General features: G+C 44.5%; 1 protein-coding gene across 7 annotated transcripts; it reads right to left on the bottom strand.

Moving 5' to 3' along the window:
• Window positions 1–11,472: 11,472 nt before the first annotated feature.
• On the bottom strand, window positions 11,473–19,679 carry LOC123078736 (carboxyl-terminal-processing peptidase 1, chloroplastic). 7 transcript variants are annotated; one of them, XR_006437625.1, is made up of 15 exons: window positions 19,244–19,679; window positions 18,974–19,093; window positions 18,245–18,382; window positions 17,513–17,617; window positions 17,243–17,411; window positions 16,808–16,884; window positions 16,393–16,437; window positions 14,490–14,573; window positions 13,991–14,029; window positions 13,849–13,911; window positions 13,608–13,737; window positions 13,349–13,437; window positions 13,116–13,201; window positions 12,904–12,980; window positions 12,297–12,604 (listed from the first exon to the last, which is right to left on the bottom strand). XR_006437625.1 is itself a non-coding variant. In XM_044501332.1 (13 exons), exons 1-12 carry the CDS (start codon window positions 19,592–19,594, stop codon window positions 13,382–13,384), a joined length of 1,377 nt encoding a protein of 458 aa, XP_044357267.1. In that variant the 5' UTR covers window positions 19,595–19,679; the 3' UTR covers window positions 12,297–12,604; window positions 13,349–13,381. The 7 variants fall into 7 exon arrangements, 3 of the variants coding, with proteins under 3 accessions (XP_044357267.1, XP_044357268.1, XP_044357266.1); XR_006437627.1 differs by lacking the exons at window positions 12,904–12,980; window positions 13,116–13,201 and adding an exon at window positions 11,473–12,290 and having other exon boundaries at window positions 12,370–12,604; XR_006437626.1 differs by lacking the exons at window positions 12,904–12,980; window positions 13,116–13,201 and adding an exon at window positions 11,473–12,279 and having other exon boundaries at window positions 12,370–12,604.
• Between the last annotated feature and the right edge of the window lie 1,545 nt (window positions 19,680–21,224).

The following is a 21,224-nucleotide window of genomic DNA, read 5'->3' as shown; positions in this document are numbered from 1 at the left end:
TTTTGGTCGGTAAAAATTCATTATATAATCTCCCGAAGGTTTTGACTCCTGTATCACGCAATTGTCCTCTGTTCTTGTTTTGAGATGTTTTCTGTCAGGGTTGTCAAGGCCAGGCATCATGTCGTCCCCCTCCTCCAACAATGGTGACAACGATGCTTGGCTAATGAAGATAGAGCTGAAGAGGGATGAACCCGCGGAGATCAACAAGGATGAAGGGATCAAGAGGGCCACGGAGGATCAAGCTCTGGCAGCAGAAGACATCCTTCAACTTGATCACAATCTTCTTACCCCAACTGAGATGGAAGCTTTCAAGATGATTGAGTTAGCTCGTATACAAAACAAGTATCTCACACGTGAAAATATTTTGTTGAAGGAGCATATCACCGCACTCAAAGGCTTTATCCGCAAGTTGGAGGACCTCTTACGCTTGATGTGCGACTATCCATCATCACCTCCATCTTCTTCACCAACAAAGGAGATATAATCACATGAGTATGGGCACTCCCCTTGGCAACTGCCAAGCTTGGGGGAGGTGCCCCGGTATCGTATCACCATCACATCTCCTATCTTTACCGTTTTTCTTAGTTCGATCCTTTAAGTAGTATTTTGATCTAGTAGAATAAAGTTTTGGTATGATCTAGCCTTGAGTTTTGCTTTATGATCTCTCTATGTAATCGAGTCCGTGAGCTATATAATAAAGATTAGTGTTGAGTCAAGGGCTTGATTATTTTGCTATGATCTTGAGTGAATAAAAGAGAAAAGAAAAGAATAAAAAGAAACAAAGAGATCATATTGATCTTATGGAGAGTAATGACTTCACATAGAAAGAGTATGATGATTAAAAATTGTTGAGAGTTGAGAAACTTAGTTTTGGTCATTGTTGCAATTAATAGGAAGTAATAAGGAAAGAGAGGTTTCACATATAAACATACTATCTTGGACATCTTTTATGATTGGGAGCACTCATTAAAATATGACATGCTAAAGAGTTGATGTTGGACAAGGAAGACAACGTAATGGGTTATGTTTTCTAATATCTGAAATAAAGTATATTGTCATGGATCATCCAACATGTTGAGCTTGCCTTTCCCCCTCATGCTAGCCAAATTCTTTGCACCAAGTGGAGATACTACTTGTGCTTCCAAACATCCCTTAAACCAGTATTGCCAAGAGAGTCCACCATACCTACCTATGGATTGAGTAAGATCCTTCAAGTAAGTTGGCATCGGTGCAAAGCAATAAAAATTGCTATCTAAATATGTATGATTGATTAGTGTGGAGGAAATAAGCTTTATACGATCTTGTGATGTGGAAGAAATAAAAGCGACAGACTGCATAATAAAGGTTTATATCACAAGTGGCAATATAAAGTGACGTTCTTTCGCATTATGATTTTGTGCATCCAATCCTGAAAGATCATGGCAACCTCTGCTTCCCTCTGCGAAGGGCCTATCTTTTACTTTTATCTTCTACCTTATGCAAGAGTCATGGTGATCTTCACCTTTCCTTTTTACATTTTATCCTTTGGCAAGCACAGTATGTTGGAAAGATCCTGATATATATATCTAATTGGATGTAAGTTGGTATGAACTATTATTGTTGACATTACCCTTGAGGTAAAACGTTGGGAGGCGAAATTATAAGCCCCTATCTTTCTGTGTACCCGATTAAAACTCCGTAATCACAAGTATTGCGTGAGTGTTAGCAATTATGAAAGACTAAATGATAGTTGAGTATGTGGACTTGATAGAAAGCTCTGACATAGACTCTTTCTGATGTTATGATAAATTGCAATTGCCTCAATGACTGAGATTATAGTTTGTTGGTTCTCAATAAAGTTTCTGATTCATACTTTGCATTGTGAATAGATTATTACTTGAGCAGAAGAAATCATATGACAATATCCATATATGTTGCTGTTATGAGAATAATCATGATGCCTTCATGTCTATATTTTATTTTATCGACACCTCTACCTCTAAACATGTGGACATGTTTATCGTTATCGGCTTCCGCTTGAGGACAAGCGAGGTCTAAGCTTGGGGGAGTTGATACGTCCATTTTGCATCATGCTTTTATATTGATATTTATTGCATTATGGGCTGTTATGACACATTATGTCACAATACTTATGCCTATTCTCTCTTATTTTACAAGGTTTACATAAGGAGGGAGAATGCCGGCAGCTAGAATTCTGGGCTGGAAAAGGAGCAAATATTAGAGACCTATTCTGCTGTAACGCCCCAGATGTAACTTGCCATATTTGTAACTCCAACTCTTGCCATTTTCGGCTTTAAGTTATGAGATTCCCTTCGTGGTTGGGTTTTGTCTTCGTTTTGCATTTTGTTTATGTCATGCATTTCATTCCATGTCATCATGTGCATCGCATTTGCATATGTGTTCGTCTCATGCATCCGAGCATTCTCCCCGTTGTCCGTTTTGTAAACCGACACTCCCACATGCACCGGCGCACCCCTCTTGTCTCTTTTCGTGAGCAGGTGTTAAACGTTCTCGGAATGGACCGAGATTTGCCAAGTGGCCTTGGTACACCACCTGTAGACCGCCTGTCAAATTTCGTTTCATTTGGAGGCCGTTTGATGCTCCAACAGTTAACCGGGTAACCGCAAAAGCCTCTTGTGTATAGCAGCCCAACACCCCTCCAAAACGGCCCAATAACCCTTCCAAACCACTCCCATGTCCTCCGTCGCCGAATCACGATCGCGTGGTCGAAAACTACACTCCATTTGGACACTCCTACCTCCTCCTAGCTATAAATATGTGATCCCCTCCGAAAATCTCGCAGTCTAACCCTAGCCCCTTCCCCACTCCGCCGCCGGACAAGTCCGGTACGCACCGGACAGGAGCCCGCCGCCGCCCGCGGCCAATCGGGGCGCGCCACGTGGTGCCGTGCCCACTTCCCCACCGGGCCTGCCTCCGGCCCCCGCGGCCCGCACCGCGCTGCGCCGCCGCGCCCGTCCTCCGCCTCCTCCCGCCTCGACGCCCGCTCCCCCGGTCGCCGCCGCCCGCGCCCCACTCGCCGCCCCGCGCCCTTCCTCGCCCGCGCCGCCGGCGAGCGCCGACCTCGCCGCCGTCCGCGCCGGAGACCGCCGCCCGCCACGCGCCCGCGACCCCGCCGCCTCGCCGCCCCGGATCCGCTCCTCCCTCGTCCTCTCGGGCGAGCTTCGTCGACTCCGGCCGCCGTCTCCTTCAACTCTGGCGAGATCTCGTCGGGTGGACGAGATCCACCCGCTCCTCGTACCAAACAGCCTCCCCGCGTCCCGATCCACTCCGTCCCGGAACCACCCCGTCCCGCGTTGACTTTCGCGGAAGTGAAATTCCACCAAGTACCGGAGCTCTCTGTTATTTTTATGCCTTGTTCATCATGTCATATCTCCATGCTCGGTGCTCCGATTTGTGCATATAATATGTCAAAATGTTCATAATGAGATGCTCTCCTTTTCGTTCCATTGTTCCATGCTTGTTTGAGTTCATCCTCATGCCTAAATCATCGCTGCAAGAGTGCTATATGATGTTTACTGCTGTTACTTATCAGATTATGATGTTTTGTCATTTTTGTTGCATTTGATGTGTGCATCTTATGAGAATGAGCTCTACATGTGTTTTGTGCTATGCCATGCCATATTTACAAGGGTGTATGCCATGTATTTGTTTGATGAATGTGGTGACTAGCACAAGCATGCAAAGTAGCTCTCGTGATATTGCTGATTTCAGGGACTCGGAAATTTCACCGTCATTGCTCTGCTGATATTTTTATGCCATGTATCCATGTTGCTACAGTGAGATCCATACTTCTTTTGAGTATGTTCAGTAAGGAGGTTTTGGACATATAGACGTGCTCTATCCATCCATGCCCCTGTTTGAAATTATGGAGTGCCCTAGCTTGTCTTAATCTTGCTCTACTTTTGCTATAAAATGTTCCTGGAAGATTGTTTACATGTTAAACAATTTTGCCAAGGTTGTTGTAGTTGACCCTTGCATGCTATGAGCTTGTTCTTGCCATGGTTAATTTCATGAACATGTCTTCTTGCCGATTCTATGCTTATATTGTCTTGCAATGGCTTGTGATGAGTGAATCGAGCTTGCAAAGATGCCTTCATAATTCTGCTAATGCCATGCTCTGTTTTCTGCCAAGTCTGAATCTGGTAATAAAACTTGCTATGTTTATAGAGGTGCCATCATATCTTCTATGCCTTTTTGGCTCATGATCAGTAAGGGACTTTTGTTCTATGCATTTAGTAGATTCATGCCATGCCTTGATTTTCTATGATATGTTCCTGTAGTATGCTGTTTTCTTGCTCTAAACATGGCTTCCTGATGTTATTTCTGGCATGTTAGTATTTTCACTAAGTCTGTGAAGCTGATATCTTTTGCACTTTTGCCATGCTTGTTTGAACCTGCTCTAGTGTGATTTAGCCGTAGCTCAGTGTTCATGTTTTTTCAAGCATCTTGAGTAAATCACTGTCATATTCTTTGTTATTATGTTGGAGTGCAGTAGCTTAGTTTCTTGTGGCATGCTAAGTGGCATCATGCTGTTAATCGCAGAATTGTGCCATCCTTGTTTTGCTTGCCATTTGCAAACCGTGCATCCGATTCCGGTGATCTTTATATCGATTTCAACCGAAATCATCTCATATTTTCAGCGGCATACTTGGTTTGCGAAGTTGATGCCTTGTTCATCTTTTCCCTTCCGAAGCACGCATATGCATTGCATATCACATCTCGCATATCATGCCATGTATTGCATCATGTTGCTTGTGCATTGCACCGTGATTTGATTGTTGGTCTTTGCTTGTGTTCTTGCTTTGGGTAGAGCCGGGAGACGAGAACGCTTATGAGGAACCTGTTGAGAACGCTTACGAGGATCAAGCTTTCGTTAACTCTGAGAACTTTGCAGGCAAGATGACCATACCCTCGATATCACTTCTATCTTTGCTTGCTAGTTGTTCGCTCTATTGCTATGTTGCGCTACCTACCACTTGCTATATCATGCCTCCCATGTTGCCATGTCAAGCCTCTAACCATCCTTTCCTAGCAAACCGTTGTTTGGCTAAGTTACCGCTTTTGCTCAGCCCCTCTTATAGCGTTGTTAGTTGCAGGTGAAGATGAAGTTGGTTCCATGTTGGAACTTGGATATTTTGGGATATCACATATCTCTTACTTAATTAATGCATCTATATACTTGGTAAAGGGTGGGAGGCTTGGCCTTATGCCTGGTGTTTTGTTCCACTCTTGCCGCCCTAGTTTCCGTCATACCGGTGTTATGTTCCTTGATTTTGCGTTCCTAACGCGGTTGGGTGATTATGGGACCCCTTGACAGTTCGCCTTGAATAAAACTCCTCCAGCAAGGCCCAACCTTGGTTTTACATTTGCCTACCTAAGCCTTTTTCCCTTGGGTTTCGCGAGCCCGAGGGTCATCTTTATTTTAACCCCCGGGCCAGTGCTCCTTCGAGTGCTGGTCCAACCTGGGCGATGTCCGGCACCCCCTGGGCAACCAGGGTCTATGCCAACCCGACGTCTTGCCCATCCGGTGTGCCCTGAGAACGAGATATGTGCAGCTCCTATCGGGATTTGTCGGCACATTCGGGCGGCTTTGCTGGTCTTGTTTTACCATTGTCGAAACGTCTTGTAACCGGGATTCCGAGCCTGATCGGGTCTTCCCGGGAGAAGGAATATCCTTCGTTGACCGTGAGAGCTTGTGATGGGCTAAGTTGGGACACCCCTGCAGGGTATTATCTTTCAAAATCCGTGCCCGCGGTTATGTGGCAGATGGGAATTTGTTAATGTCCGGTTGTAGAGAACTTGACACTTGACTTAATTAAAATACATCAACCGCGTGTGTAGCCGTGATGGTCTCTTTCCGGCGGAGCCCGGGAAGTGAACACGGTTTGGGTTATGTATGAACGTAAGCAGTTTCAGGATCACTTCTTGATCACTTCTAGCTTCGCGCGTTGCGTTGCTCCTCTTCTCGCTCTTATTTGTGTATGTTAGCCACCATATATGCTTAGTGCTTGCTGCAGCTCCACCTCATTACCTCATCCTTCCTATAAGCTTAAATAGTCTTGATCTCGCGGGTGTGAGATTGCTGAGTCCTCATGCCTCACAGATTCTACCAAAACAGTTGCAGGTGCCGACGATACCAGTGCAGGTGACGCAACCGAGCTCAAGTGGGAGTTTGACGAGGAACTTGGTCGTTACTATGTTTCATTTCCTGATGATCAGTAGTGGAGCCCAGTTGGGACGATCGGGGATCTAGCATTTGGGGTTGTCTTCTTTTATTTCGGTTCCGTACTCGGACCTTGATTGTACTCTGAATGATGTATGTTTAATTTATGTATTGTGTGAAGTGACGATTGTAAGCCAACTCTCTCTTTATCCCATTCTTGTTCATTACATGGGATTGTGTGAAGATGACCCTTCTTGCGACAAAACCTACAATGCGGTTATGCCTCTATGTCGTGCCTCGACACGTGAGAGATATAGCCGCATCGTGGGCGTTACACTGCACAACTCCAAAAGTCCTGAAACTCCATGAAAGTTGTTTTCGGAAATAATAAAAAATACTGAGTGAAAGATATACCAGAGGGGGCCCACACCCTGGCCACGAGGGTGGGGGGCGCGCCCTACCCCCCTGGGCGCGCCCCCTGCCTCGTGGGCCCCCTGTTGGCCCTCCAATGCCCATCTTCTGCTATATGAAGTCTTTCGTCCGAAGAAAAATCATAAGCAAGCTTTCGGGACGAGACTCCGCCGCCACGAGGCGGAACCTTGGCGGAACCAATCTAGGGCTCCGGCAGAGCTGTTCTGCCGGGGACACTTCCCTCCAGGAGGGGGAAATCATCGCAATCGTCATCACCAACGCTCCTCTCATCGGGAGAGGGAAATCTCCATCAACATCTTCACCAGCATCATCTCCTCTCAAACCCTAGTTCATCTCTTATATCCAATTCTTGTCTCTAAGTCTGGGATTGGTACCTGTAGGTTGCTAGTAGTGTTGATTACTCCTTGTAGTTGATGCTAGTTGGTTTATTTGGTGGAAGATCATATGTTCAGATCTATACGCATATTAATACCCCTCTGATTATGAACATGAATATGTTTTGTGAGTAGTTACATTTGTTCCTGAGGACATGGGAGAAGTCTTGCTATTAGTAGTCATGTGAATTTGGTATTCGTTCGATATTTTGATGAGATGTATATTGTCTATCCTCTAGTGGTGTTATGTGAACATCGACTACATGACACTTCACCATTATTTGGGCCTAGAGTAAGGCATTGGGAAGTAATAAGTAGATGATGGGTTGCTAGAGTGACAGAAGCTTAAACCCTAGTTTATGCGTTGCTTCGTAAGGGGCTGATTGGGATCCATATGTTTCATGCTATGGTTAGGTTTACCTTAATACTTTTGTTGTAGTTGCGGATGCTTGCAATAGAGGTTAATCATAAGTGGGATTCTTGTCCAAGTAAGGGCAGCACCCAAGCACTGGTCCACCCACATATCAAATTATCAAAGTACCGAACGCGAATCATATGAACGTGATGAAAACTAGCTTGACGATAATTCTCATGTGTCCTCGGGAGCGCTTTTCCTTATATAAGAGTTTGTCCAGGCTTGTCCTTTGCTACAAAAAGGATTGGGCCACCTTGCTGCACTTTATTTACTTTTGTTACTAGTTGCTCGTTACAATTATCTTATCACAAAACTATCTGTTACCTATAATTTCAGTTCTTGCAGAGAATACCTTGCTGAAAACCGCTTATCATTTCCTTCTGCTCCTCGTTGGGTTCGACACTCTTACTTATCGAAAGGACTACGATAGATCCCCTATACTTGTGGGTCATCAGGCCGCGCCCCCTTCCCCTTGTCCAATTCATACAGCCCATGGGGGGCGCATGCCACCCCTTGTGGGCTTCCCTCTCTCTCCCCTATGGCCCATAGTGGCCCATTACTTTCCCCGGGGGGTTTCGGTAACCCCTCGGTACTTCGGTAAATATTCGAAATGCTCCGAAACCATTCCGGTGTCCAAATACTATCGTCCAATATATCAATCTTTACCTCTTGACCATTTCGAGACTCCTCGTCATGTCCGTGATCTCATCCGGGACTCCAAACAATCTTCGATCACCAAAAACACATAACTCATAATACAAATCGTCATCGAACGTTAAGCGTGCGGATCCTACGGGTTCGAGAACTATGTAGACATGACCGAGACACCTCTCCGGTCAATAACCAACAGCCGAACCCGCATGCTCATATTGGTTCCTACGTATTCTACAAAGATCTTTATCGGTCAAACCGCAATGACAACATACGTCATTCCCTTTGTCATCGGTATGTTACTTGCCCGAGATTCGATCGTCGGTATCATCATACCTAGTTCAATCTCGTTACCGGCAAGTCTCTTTACTCGTTCCGTAATGCATCATCCCGTAACTAACTCATTAGTCACATTGCTTGCAAGGCTTATCATGATGTGCATTACCGAGAGGGCCCAGAGATACCTCTCTGATACTTGGAGTGACAAATCCTAATCTCGATCTATGCCAACCGAACAAACACCTTCGGAGACACCTGTAGAGCATCTTTATAATCACCCAGTTACGTTGTGACGTTTGATAGCACACAAGGTGTTCCTCCGGTATTCGGGAGTTGCATAATCTCATAGTCAAAGGAATATGTATAAGTCATGAAGAAAGCAAAAACAATAAAACTGAACGATCAACATGCTAAGCTAACGGATGGGTTTTGTCCATCACATCATTTTCCTAATGATGTGATCTCGTTCATCAAATGACAACACATGTCTATGCTTAGGAAACTTAACCATCTTTGATTAACGAGCTAGTCTAGTAGAGGCTTACTAGGGACATGGTGTTTTGTCTATGTATCCACACATGTATCAAGTTTCCGGTTAATACAATTCTAGTATGAATAATAAACATTTATCATGATATAAGGAAATATAAAATAACAACTTTATTATTGCCTCTAGGGTATATTTCCTTCACATCTATAACTGCATATGACAAATATGGCCCCTCAAACGTCCGTGGACGCGTCCGGGCTAGTCCGCGAACAGTGGCCGGGCACGCCTCATTTTGTTGCGTCCGTAGTCGTGTATCTCAAATCCGGCATCTCATATCCGTGCAACACATGCACGTATGAAAAGGAATGTACGTAGATCTTCGGACTAGCATCAAATCTAGTTACATCAGGCAAATTGTAGCATAAACGATTATCGGACAACCCAAAGATGCAGTCTTAACCGAACAGTACTCTAAATATACGATAAAAAAACTAAATAAATGGAGAAGGGCGGAGGAAATCACCATTTCCTTGCCGCCCCTTCCCCTTGCGGTTTGCAGTGCTACTTTGCCTTCGGTGTAGGCGTCAGTTGCCGGAGGAGGAGACGGAGGTTGATCCATCCTCGGAGTCGTCCGACAGCTCCATGTGCTCCCTGGAAAGCCTCTGGAGCAAGCGTTCGTGCTCCTGGGCGTGCCTCCTCGCCTTCACCGACGCCTCGTGCTCCGATAGCTTCATAGCGAGCCGGAGCGCTTTGGCGTTCTTACGCCGCCGCCGTCGCGCATCTGTCTCTGCCGTTGTCAGGGACCACCGGAGGACGGACGCAATGAGCGTGTCCTCATGATCGACCGGCGCGCACGAGTGCACGGCGCCTCGCCGACGTGTCGCCCACCGCCATGGCCTCCCTCGCACGGTGTCGCTCGCGCCGAGCTGCCCACGCCACCGACTCGGGTGTCCTCGACCGACCCGGTGCCGGTGAGGGCACAAGCACCCAACGGTGCACGTGGACGCTCTCAGGAGGTTGAATGGATAGGATGGTGGTGGGGCGGCGTACCTGGAGTGGGGCAGAGCAGGCTGCGCTCCGACTGGTGCTACGCACCGGACGGGAGGGCCTGGCAACGTCGCCATCACTGTGATGACAGGCTAAGGGGGACAGCGCGTCGCTCCGTGAGCTCCCATCGTTGTTGCCACCCTGATCTAGACGGGAGCGACCGCATAGACGTCGCTCTCGTCGCTGTTGGAGCCGGAGCCGCTGCGGTCGTCGGCCATGGATCGGAGTGGGAAGAGAAGAGGACGGATCGGAAAGAGGAGAGAACGGAGAGAGTAGAGTGGACTGAGGCCTAAGGTTCATCGCAGAGGATATATGTGGGGTCAGGGTGGGCCGGGCTGACGTGACGGGCGCGCCCGGGCTGCCTCATATTTGGACTAGATATGAGGGGTGTCGATCAGTCCGGGCGTTTGAGGCCCGTTTGAGGCGTTCATCTGGGTCGAAAAATCATGACCGGGCAAGCCGCCCGTGCGTTTGAGGAGGTCTTGGGGTGCCCGGCTGTAGATGCTCTTAAGACTCCAAATATCGAGGTATTTGGCACGAACAGACTGTTCATTTGCATTTGGAATTGATGAATTTAAAAAGGTTCTTGAACATCCAACAATTTTGTATTTAAATGTACGGTTGAGTTCCTATTCATCTTAGATACTTTTGTCAAAGTGTGAGGTTGGACCAGATGAGGTGCCACTGGGCGTTTGCGAAATCCGACCGGCGTCGGTATGGGTCTCTCGCGGAGGCATGGGATCTCAACCGATCACCGATGACCATCGCAGAGATGTCTGCGCGTCAGCTATGCCGTGTCGACGGAAAGATCAGCGAGGGGTGGTCGCTCAATGATAGCTCCGCCGCCGGCGGCAGGTGCAAGCCCCGGGCATCTTAGCCAGGGTCGGCATTGGCCGAGGCGGGCCTCCGCACGGAGCGGGAGAAGCGGGGTGACTCCTCCACGAGCGCCAGGTAGCAATCGGGCTCCCGTGCACATGCGCTCTTCTGCCGCTAGAGGGGCCGCTACGACAATGACGACGACATGGACGACGAAGGAGGTGTTGCCGGCCACACGTACGAGGTCACCTTGCGCTATATGCTAGTTTAGTTTTTTTTTAGATTTTAGTTGAACGGACGAAATCTGTTTTACGTAATTATGTCCGAGCTTGAATGAATTCTGTCGTGTTTGCATAAATTTCGTCTGAATGTGTTCGTATTGCGGGCGGACATTTATGTCTAGCGTTGGATGCCATAACACTGTACCACTCCGATAATGACGGCGACATGGACAACGAAGGAGGTGTTGCTGGCCATTTTACGTAAATTATGTCCGAATTTAAATAAATTCTATCATGTTTGCATGAATTTCGTCCGAATGTGTTTATATTGCGGGCGGACATTTATGTCTAGCGTTGGATGCCATATCATTGTACCGCTCTGACAATGATGACGACATGGACAACGAAGAAGGTGCACTGTACCGCGGACGCGTCCAGATTCATTTGCGGACAAATACCGTGTTCGTTTTAGGGGATAGCATTGAAGATGCCATAAGTACTGCTAAAGAGCTTAAGTAGGTACAGAAATTCACTTTGGCACATAGAAGCATATGCTCCTGCCATTGAAAAATATATTTTAAAATGACAAAAATTTCCAAACACAAATTTGACACGTACATCTCAACATTGTATGTGCACACGCCAAATTTCATGAGAAACCGACATTTTATACGCCTTGTGTAAAAAAGACAAAATAATGTCTCGTGAAAAGCCTTTTTTAACACTACATTTTGTCTTTTTTACATGTGACACAAAAGTTGCCAGTTTTCCGCAAAACGAGTTTTTGTGCACGTAGAATGTCCAAAGATAGTCGGGCATCATTTTGACAGAATTTTGTGACATTTTAAAATATGTTTAAAACATATTTTAAAAACCAGGAGCATATGCTCCCATGTGCCAAAACGAGCCTGCATAGGTAGAAGTAAACGTTGATGTTCCGGGAAAAGGGTGTCAGCAAAAGAATGTAAAGCCGCACATCTTTCACTTAAGTCGCCTTGGCTCATCTCAGTCACTCATTCTCTGGAGCATTTTGCTCCACTCAGTGCTAGTGTTGTGTTTCTTCAGGTAGCAGTGAGTCTGTTCAGATCAGCTTGAGACAGGATAGACTATCATCATCTTGAGTTGCGCCTTGTCCTCAAGGCAAAGAAGATTGTGACATGGAAATGTATTTGTCCAGAGGTACCGCCCAACCAGAGTCTTGTTGCGATGCCTGATGCGTCTGTCCAAGACTGCCACAGCGCATAGGACTAGTCTTTTGTTTCTCTATCCTTCAAATGTGTCCTGTAAAATTTAGAGTGCACTCCAAAACGATTTTAGAGGCTGCCTTTTTGGGGGATCTGCATCTGCTAGCGTTGCTCTAAGATGGTGTCCTGGCAAAATGCTTGGATTAGAGCTACTATTGCACTTCTTTATATAACGAATGCCACTGGTTGCACAAGGATCACAGGTTATTTACATACTGGTGCTGGGTATATTCAGCAGAAGCCAATGCAATCCAAGGGCTCTCTCCTTTCTCTACCGAGCTGCGGAACCGGTGTGAATCCAAGGACATGCTGACTCTGATCTCTGCAGATGCCTATATTGAATTGAGGCTTCAATGTCGAGCTTGTGGTCTCACCTCACCAGGGAGAGTTCATTCTTCGCTGTACAATTCTCCCGGGCATAACGCTCCGTTCCATACTTCTAACGTGTTGCCTGCAAAGGAGAGAAATTCCAACTATTATGACAGCTAGCTACATCTAACCAGTAGTAGGTTCATATTCAGTAGCACGCAGGTCAAAAGGGACATTTTATGAGATGGAAACACATAAACACCCAGTAGAGAATCATACACCAAGCCAGTATTTCTTCGCAGTGTAGGGCCTGTTCGAGTGTGAGCACATGTGGCTCCAAAAATTATGAACAGCCAGTGTATGAATCTCTATGATTTACCAATGAGAATATTTTAGACAATGTTTTGTGAAATTAATTGAGATATCTCTACTTCGTCCAACCTTCGTTATATACACGCCCCCCTCTTCCCTTCTTGATTTTTTCCTCCCATCTCTGATTTTTCTCCCATTGACTTTTCCTAAAATAGAATCAATTGTCCCATGTTTTATTAACTTATACCAAAATAAAAACATGTTTTCTTTGGTAAGTCAAAAAATGAGTGATTAACCATAAGATGGCAGGTAAATCATGACAATTGCATACAAAAACTTACTAAGATTTTAGCGCATCAATGTAATAGTAGACGTGCTGTCACGGGCTAGAATGTTTATACTCCCATTGCAACGCACGGGCAATTATCTAGTAAAATTAGAAGTACTGATGAGAAATAGTGCAAGCTGTCAAAACTCAACCAGCTGGATTAGCATGTGCAAACAGTCAAGCGTATCTTTTCTCTTTATTATAGCATGAAGACCCAAATATGCAAGGATAAATAGTTTTCCTTACTGTGTAAGAAGCTTTGTAATAAAGCACTTCACCTCAACTTAATTTCTTGCTTTGGCAACGCGAAAGGTAATCTCTGGCTTCATTGAGATCTGTCACAAGAGTAAATTCAGCCGAGCAGTAAACTACTCCCTCTGTCCCATAATATAAGAACGTTTTTGACACTAGTGTAGTGTCAAAAACGTTCTTATATTATGGGACGGAGGGAGTACATTGCATGTTGGGTGTAACAAAAGGAAAATCTGGTGAACGTGAATAGCACCAGGAAGACGGCGGTAGTCTGGTTCTATTCCATCTCCATTGATGTCTTTGTGATTTGGCGTGACATATTTGCCAACTGTGACGACAATACCAGAACCATCATGAAGTTCAAATACTGATTGGATTAAGCCCTGCAATATCATACACTTGAGTTACATCTGAGAACGGACATACTATAAGCCTGTTGGTTATAGCAGGCATTGCCATAGGATGTGCTATTTTAGGTGGTTCAAACTTCAAACCTTGCCAAAAGTCCTTTCACCGACAAGAACAGCTTTGCAATTGTCATGAAGTGCTGAAGCAACCTATCAAATTATTATTAACTTGGTGAGATCCTACTACTATGATCTTTTATACTACCAGTGAGGCAAAAAAATTACTTACTATTTCGCTGGCACTTGCTGTCCTATTATTCACCAGTACCTGTGTGTCATAAGGTGCGGATGGACAGGTGAGATACAAATGAGTCTGAAGATCTGACTGTACCATAATAAATATATGGCATGACCTACTAAATTTCAGTAATCAACAAGTTAACTAGGGGACTTGCTGCAATAAGCCATTTATTTATAGTATTGGTCTGATTAAAAAGTATAAGTAAGAAGACCCATGGAGTATGGACACAGTTAAATCAGGAAATAATCTGCAACTCAAGGATGCTCACATTGACAAGTTTAGTATAGGAAAGTGTTTAACATTGCATTAGCCAGCTGAAGCTGCTTAACAGCTTTAATGTGGTAAGGACCGAGGAATATGTGGGTAAATGCTGTATTCAAACTTACACGGTTCAACAAAACAGTGAAGTGCGTCTGCTTGAGATTTCTTTGTACTACTAACTCTTGAAGCATTTCAAAATAGGTACATCACCATCATTAAAACATACCATCACAGGAGTTGTAACCAAAGGTCCACTGTCAGCAACAATTGTATTTTGGACTTGACGATCCCGGCCAGTAGTATAAATGACCTGAAAAACAATCCATTAAGGACATAAATATTTCACCACCAAAGTTCCATTAACAACATGAAACTATAAATAGAAATGCTTTAAGCAATTAAATACATGGCGCCCTCAAACTTGCCACTATGTACAGAAAGACTTTATGACTTTTAACAGTCTTTATCGAAAGCATATGAAGAATGGGAACTACTCCCTCCGATCCATACTAATTGTCGCTGGTTTAGTACAAAGTTGTACTAACTTAGTACTAAACCAGCGACAATTAATATGGATCGGAGGAAGTACTAACTAGAAGCCCATATGCATTGGCTATTTAACTAACTATTGGTCTGTTAAGGTTAGCAAGGATATCAATTTGATAAATGTTACTAGCTGTTCAAGAATGAGATTTTTTTTTTCATACAGAGCCTGCATTAGAGTTAGGCTGGTGACCAGCGGAAAAACATCAGGACCTAAAACCAGCAGTAACCACTATTTACCGGGTTTACTGGTAGCTACCGATTGCTATGTAAATGGCTGGTTTATGGGCCAAATGACACCATTCAATTCCTCCCATCAGTAGAATATATGCATTTTCCCTTGTATGCACGATACACACATCAAAATTAAAACTATAACCCAACAAAACCACATGCTGCTACATGAGCGCATGATTTTTTGTTAATTGAAAATATGAATCACCATGGTGATGGTGATGGTAACAACCTCTTCATGTTGTTAATGTTTTCAACTGCGGGATTAGTTTAGAATTTCAAATCATTAGTCCACATCAAAGAAAAACTAGCATGATCAGTTGTTTCCATGACCATGTCCCAACCAAGATTCATGAGCTCATGCATTGTACTTAATTCCTGAGTTACTGTTTCATGGAAAGTAAGCTTCTACTCAAATGGACATCAAAAGTTCCATAAGATTTTAAGGCCAGATTTAGAATACTCAAATTGGAGAACACCAGACCAAGGAAACCGCAGGAATAGTGCAATCCTATGGGAAACAAAACCAAACGAATGGTGCAATCATATGGGAAACAAAACCAAACGAATGGTTTCAAATGGCTTTTTTGAAGCATACAAGAATTTGGAAAGTGGATTTTTTTTCTTCTTTCTATAACAGCCTTTGGAATGTCGGAATGGACCAAGGAACTACAATGGAAACCCTTCCTCTCTTCTACATATTGGAGGATTAGTATGAGCTCAGCTCAACCCCATTTTAAAGCATGACCGCTCTTTCTCACACATCTTCTCTCTACAACAAAACAAAGCCTTTCAGCCCCAAACAAGTTGGGGTGGGCTAAATTTGAAACCCATAAGATCTCAAAACCTAGTCATGGTTCATCTTCTCTCTGTAATAATTCTTTTTGTTACTGAAAAGAATACATGTAGAGCATTCAAATAGCTATCTTGTACATTTCAAGTGTCTTCAATTCCTCTAGGAACGTACTAGAATTGACATCTAATTCTTGTGTTTCTCCTAATCCTGCTTCTAATATTTCCAATGTCCCAAGCGGGCCCTTGTTGTCACCCAAATTTCCCCTATATGGGTCATTCCATAGGAACTTCAAAGCAATCCTAAGCTGACACTCATTCATCCCAGACACATGCATAGGAAAATCCAGTTCACTCCAAAATTTCCTCTACTTATCCTTCATTTCAGAAAATCCCTAACAGAATTTACTTTGACTAGTCATGTGGATAAATGCAAAGCTGTTAAAGCCATAACCAATGATCTAGCACCATTTTGACATGAAAATAAAACATATGCACCAATTTTATAAGGATTGCAGAAAAGAAACAACAAGTTAAAAATAAAGAAGAAGGTTCCATACCGTGTCTCCTTTGTTCAAGAAGAGCTTTGCAATCTCTATTCCAGCCTTCAAGATAAACATAACATCAGACCATGTAAGCATAACCCATCCAAAAAAGATGATATCTGGGCAGTTCATTTCTGAACCTATGTGGTGAGCCCCAAACTAGTTCGAGAAATTCACAATAACTCAAGAGCCTCAATAAGAAGAGAATACCCTACCAAATAACATTCAGTTCTAGGCTTCAAGCAGATTAAAGATAGGACATTCTAGCATTCAAATTTTGGTTCCTATACACCATCTGAGAGCAAGAAGTGACCTAATGAAGGGTGGTAATATAGTCTTTTGTATACATGCCTTTAGATATTGCGCATAATCCTAGAATGACATCTACTTTAGGAGCCGAGGGCATAATTTGAAAAGAAAAATAGCATACTTGCACTAGTCCACCAAGATTGTCCCTCAGGTCCAAAACAAAATAGGAGGCACCTGAATTTTGTAGACGTTTCAATGCTGCAAGAGACAGGTAACGTTAAAAGGACAAATCTTGCTTTAAATCAACAACAACAATGATATATACAAGACTACAACTAAGATTGTTGTAGTGTCAAAAGAATAACATGCAAGCCAAAGGTACTAAATGAGCAGAAACAATCAATAGTGCACATTCAGTTTGCAAAAAAAGGGAGGCAATATTTTAAACTGCGCGATGTTCTCAATTTGGATAAGGAAGAATTTAAATATTTAGATGTATGCAAATCAGCTCACTAGAATTAGACACTAGATAGCCATTTGCAAAACATAGTTATAAAAAAATGACTAGCAGATTTAGAAACGACAAGAGGATAGGGTGAACAAACCAGCAACACACCGCTGACCAAATCTTTTTTGGCCACTGCATTAAATTCTTTAATGTGAATATATCCAACAGATGAATTCTCATTGTCTCTTTTCTCCAAACGATAGAAAATTGGAGTACGAGCAGCCATCTGTCTTTGCACTTTCATTGACTCAACAGGACCACAGCTGTCATGCTTAACCTATATGTAATATTAAAAAAGAGTAAGATAGTTAGAAAATAAAGAGCACAAAGAGATGCCAGACAAACTCTTAATACAGTGGTCATAAGATTATTCGAAACCTTAATTGTAACGAAAGTTTCCTTTGGGCCTTGCAGCATGGACGACACGTCAAATGCAGATTTACCTCTTATATCGATACCATTGACAGACAAAAGCTCATCACCCTGATAAAAGATAAATGACCCGGAAGGATTAGGTGATGTGTGTGTATGATCTAATTTCATGCTCAACTAGGTCGTGGGATAGTCCCAGGCTCCCAGCAACCAACAGTAAAAATAACAGTGTTCTCTGATAACCAAAAGTGCATTTCCAGAATAGATGCTGTTTTCCCCTCAAAAATGCTTTTGATAATTAAAATGTTGAGAATAAGAGAAGTCATAATAGAACTTGTCATTTGTCCAAACACCTCAATACGCTTAATCTTTAGCAGTGAAACAAAAACAGCTAAAGCTGAGAATACTAGTATGTTCTATAGTGAAGTGCTTAGCACAAGAAAATTAAATAGATAGGGTCAGTTAACCCTCACCAAAAATAAAAGCTTTTGTTACTCCATAAGGTATAAGTAGAAACATTTGCCAACATTATTTCAGCATTTCGGCATCTTAAATTGGGAATATGTATAGTCAAAATCTGCCCATATGTAACTGCTCATGCAGTTTGACTATCTGCTAAGATAACTTTGTACAAGAAGTACGTGCCAGAAAATGGAACATGATCGGTTTGAAAACATTGTGATAAAAGCAAGATTCCCGTCGAAAAGGAAAGCAAACTAAATGCTTAGCAGTTGATACCTGTCTAACACCAGCAGAGTGAGCAGGCCCATCTAGTATCAATCCTAATACCACCAACCTTAAAGAACCATTGTCATCAGGAATCTCTCTTAAGTTCAACCCAATCCCCGTCATGTCATACTTCGACATCTTCGAGAACTTTAGCAGATTGATAACGTATGCAAAATTAGCAAATAAAAGCAATCAAAGATCAGCGGTGGGTAAAAACATTAAAACAGGAGTTTTGTATTACATCACTATGAAAGCAAAGGAGGAAAAAAACACAGGATGACATCACATTGCTGCAGTCTCTAAATATAGGTTCGTTAGGCCAGAGTGTGTACCATGTACCAAACATACAAAAACAATAACATACAGAGAACTCTTTGAAGATCAGCATGCATGACACTAGGACTTCCAGTACCAGGGCAGAAACAAATAAATTATTTTTTGGCTGACATCCAAGAGGAAACAGTAGATCTGGTTTACATCAACTTTTGCACATGTACTTGACGATATCATGGAACTCAAGTGCTCGTGGCATGCTAGTAACAATGCAAAATGGCCCAGGGAGAGCTTCTATTTCATTATTATCTAACAAAAGATGTAAAATGGATACCGTGGATCATGAAGGACAAAAGGTGATAACCTTAGTGGATTGGGGAGACAATAAACATCACTCCAAATTTGAGTCATGTTTCGCCTACTGAAATCAATAGCATAGTACAGTGCCACTTATAAATAACTTACATCTGAGGACGACAGGAATCTTGTATATGGATCACCCAGGCTAGCTAGCATTTTCGTGATGATGTCGTGGGCTCTAGAGCGGGATTTGATTGAACCTTGAAGAATATCTTGCTTCCGTTGCTGCATCAAATTAAAATTGAGAGACTCGCTATCACTCATGATAGAAGTGAGCGTTCTGGGTTTCTGGCTACAGTGTGCATTGAGACTTTATTGCAGCCATTTGAACCAACAAATAAAGTGATACAGAATCGCATCACGAGACAAATTTACCATCCACAGCTCCGGTGACCACGGGCGGCTGCCGGCGTCGGGGAGGAAGCCCTCGTTGACCACCTCCCACGCCTCCTCCACGAGCTGCTCGTTCGTCACCGCCTCGGCCTTCACCTCTACCTCCCTCCCGTCGTCCTGGCCGCGGCATATCTCCGAGGGCTGCTCCACCGCCGCCACAGCCGCCGCGTTGCCGGCGAGGAGGGAGAAGGAGATGGTGGCCGCCGCGGCCGCCGTGCGGAGGGCGGCAGGGAAGAGAAGCACGCACGGATGGGGCTTGGGCTTGTGGCTAGGGCTGGGGTTCGGGCGCGACTGCGGCGGCGGTAGCGGTGGCGCGCAGGAGAGTGGTAGCATTGCTGTGCTGTGCTGGCTCCACCTCCACAAGCTTCGTGCAGGGAGGGGGTGAAAGAGGGGGGAAAACACTTTGTTTTTGGTTTAGTGGTGGGGGTGGGGATGGGGGTTTGGAGCGGATGTGGGGATGGGGCTGGCCGTTGAACAGTCCGCCACGGCGGAGGTAGTGGAAGACGAATTTTCGGATTCCCTCAACTTCCTTTTCGTCAAAAAAAATTAGGCTTTATTTTTTTTGACATGACTCGCTGGCACCCGTTAGCCCGATAGTTATCCGGGGCACACACCTGAAAAAGGTGGTGGGCCCGATAACTGCTGTATAACAGTTACATCACCAAGGTTGCAACTTTACCAACCCACGGAAGCCCCAAAACGTTTTTCCTAGGGTTTCGAGTGGCACGGCGGCGCACGGGGCGCGAGTCTAGGGTTTGGTGATCGCCGGCTTCCTGCTACTTCGATTGTCCAGATCCTCGCGGCGTGCTTGCTCGGGGTGATCAAGGGGGGACCCTGCGTCCTTACCCACCCTTGGTGGCCTCGCGGGAGAAGGGATCAAATCAGGAGTCGGGCGACGACGATGACGGAATCAAGCGCCATGGGAGGTAAGAGGGGCAATACAAAGGACAGAGAAACAGTGGAGCAGATGATGGATAGGCTGGATCTGACGGAGAAGGAGAAGGCAAAACTTGTCATTGATGGTGAAGAAGAGAAGAGGGAGGAGGAGTTGCACGCACTGATCGGGAAGGTACTCCATAGGAAGGTTATTCACGTCAACACTATTGGAGAGGCTCCGCACTCGGCGTGGGGCAATCCAAAAGGACTGTACTTCGGGCCATCTGGCGAGAATGTTTTTGTTGCTAGTTTTGTGAACAAGCGGGAGTGTGATCGAATCTTGGATGGTGGTCCGTGGATGGTTGGCAAACATGGTGTGGTTTTTGGAAAGGTTCAACATCATGTCGCGTCCATCGGAGCTGAAGTTTGACAAACTCAAGATATGGGCACGGGTAATTAACCTACCTTTCAATCTGCTATGTCCGCCATGGCCGGGGCGTATAGTAGCTATGGTGGGCAATGTTGTGACCCTGGATGCTGATGGAAAAGGCTATGCTTTTGGAGATTGCCTCAGGTTCAAGAGTGTGGATTAATGTGGACGAGCCACTGATGCGATGGGTGAAGTTGGAGAAGGCAAGGACTAAAGAAACTGATTTTTTTGCTATCCAGTATGAAAACTTGCCCTATTTTTGCTTCTCCTGCGGACTACTAGGGCACACAGAGTTAATGTGTCCAACGCCCATGGGGGAGATGAGTATGGAAGGCCACCGTACCGTGAAGCCTTGAGATATATGCCGAACAAGAGCAGAAGCTGGAATAGCGCCCCAACATACAAAACGGAGGAACCTCATGACGGTGGAAAGAAGGATGCAGAACCACGGGAGGGAGAAGAGGTTGAGCCCGGAGTGGAAGTAACCTCGCCAGAAAAAACTAGTGGTGGCAGAGTTCGCAACACAGTCTATCAATTCAATGCCCAGGGCAGAAATACAAATGGTAGAGGAGGGCAGCGCACTGGGCGCGGTCACAATTCTGTCTACCGTCGTGTTGATATGCATGGTGGAGGAGGCAAAACTTTAATGCTGCAAGA

Source organism: Triticum aestivum, chromosome 3D (assembly GCF_018294505.1).
Source record: "Triticum aestivum cultivar Chinese Spring chromosome 3D, IWGSC CS RefSeq v2.1, whole genome shotgun sequence".
Lineage (NCBI taxonomy): Eukaryota > Viridiplantae > Streptophyta > Magnoliopsida > Poales > Poaceae > Triticum > Triticum aestivum.
The sequence above is the reverse complement of the archived record's forward strand: the minus strand, read 5'-3'. Positions and strand labels throughout refer to the sequence as shown.

Excerpts from the sequence above, each read along its gene's own strand:
- LOC123078736 (XM_044501331.1), bottom strand. The coding sequence starts at position 19,594 with ATGCTACCACTCTCCTGCGCGCCACCGCTACCGCCGCCGCAGTCGCGC. Across the intron at positions 16,438-16,807 it reads ATCTTGGTGGACTAGTGCAA|GCTGGAATAGAGATTGCAAA; the intron begins GTATGCTATTTT and ends TTTATCTTGAAG. Across the intron at positions 13,912-13,990 it reads CAGCAAGTGCCAGCGAAATA|GTTGCTTCAGCACTTCATGA; the intron begins GTAAGTAATTTT and ends ATAATTTGATAG.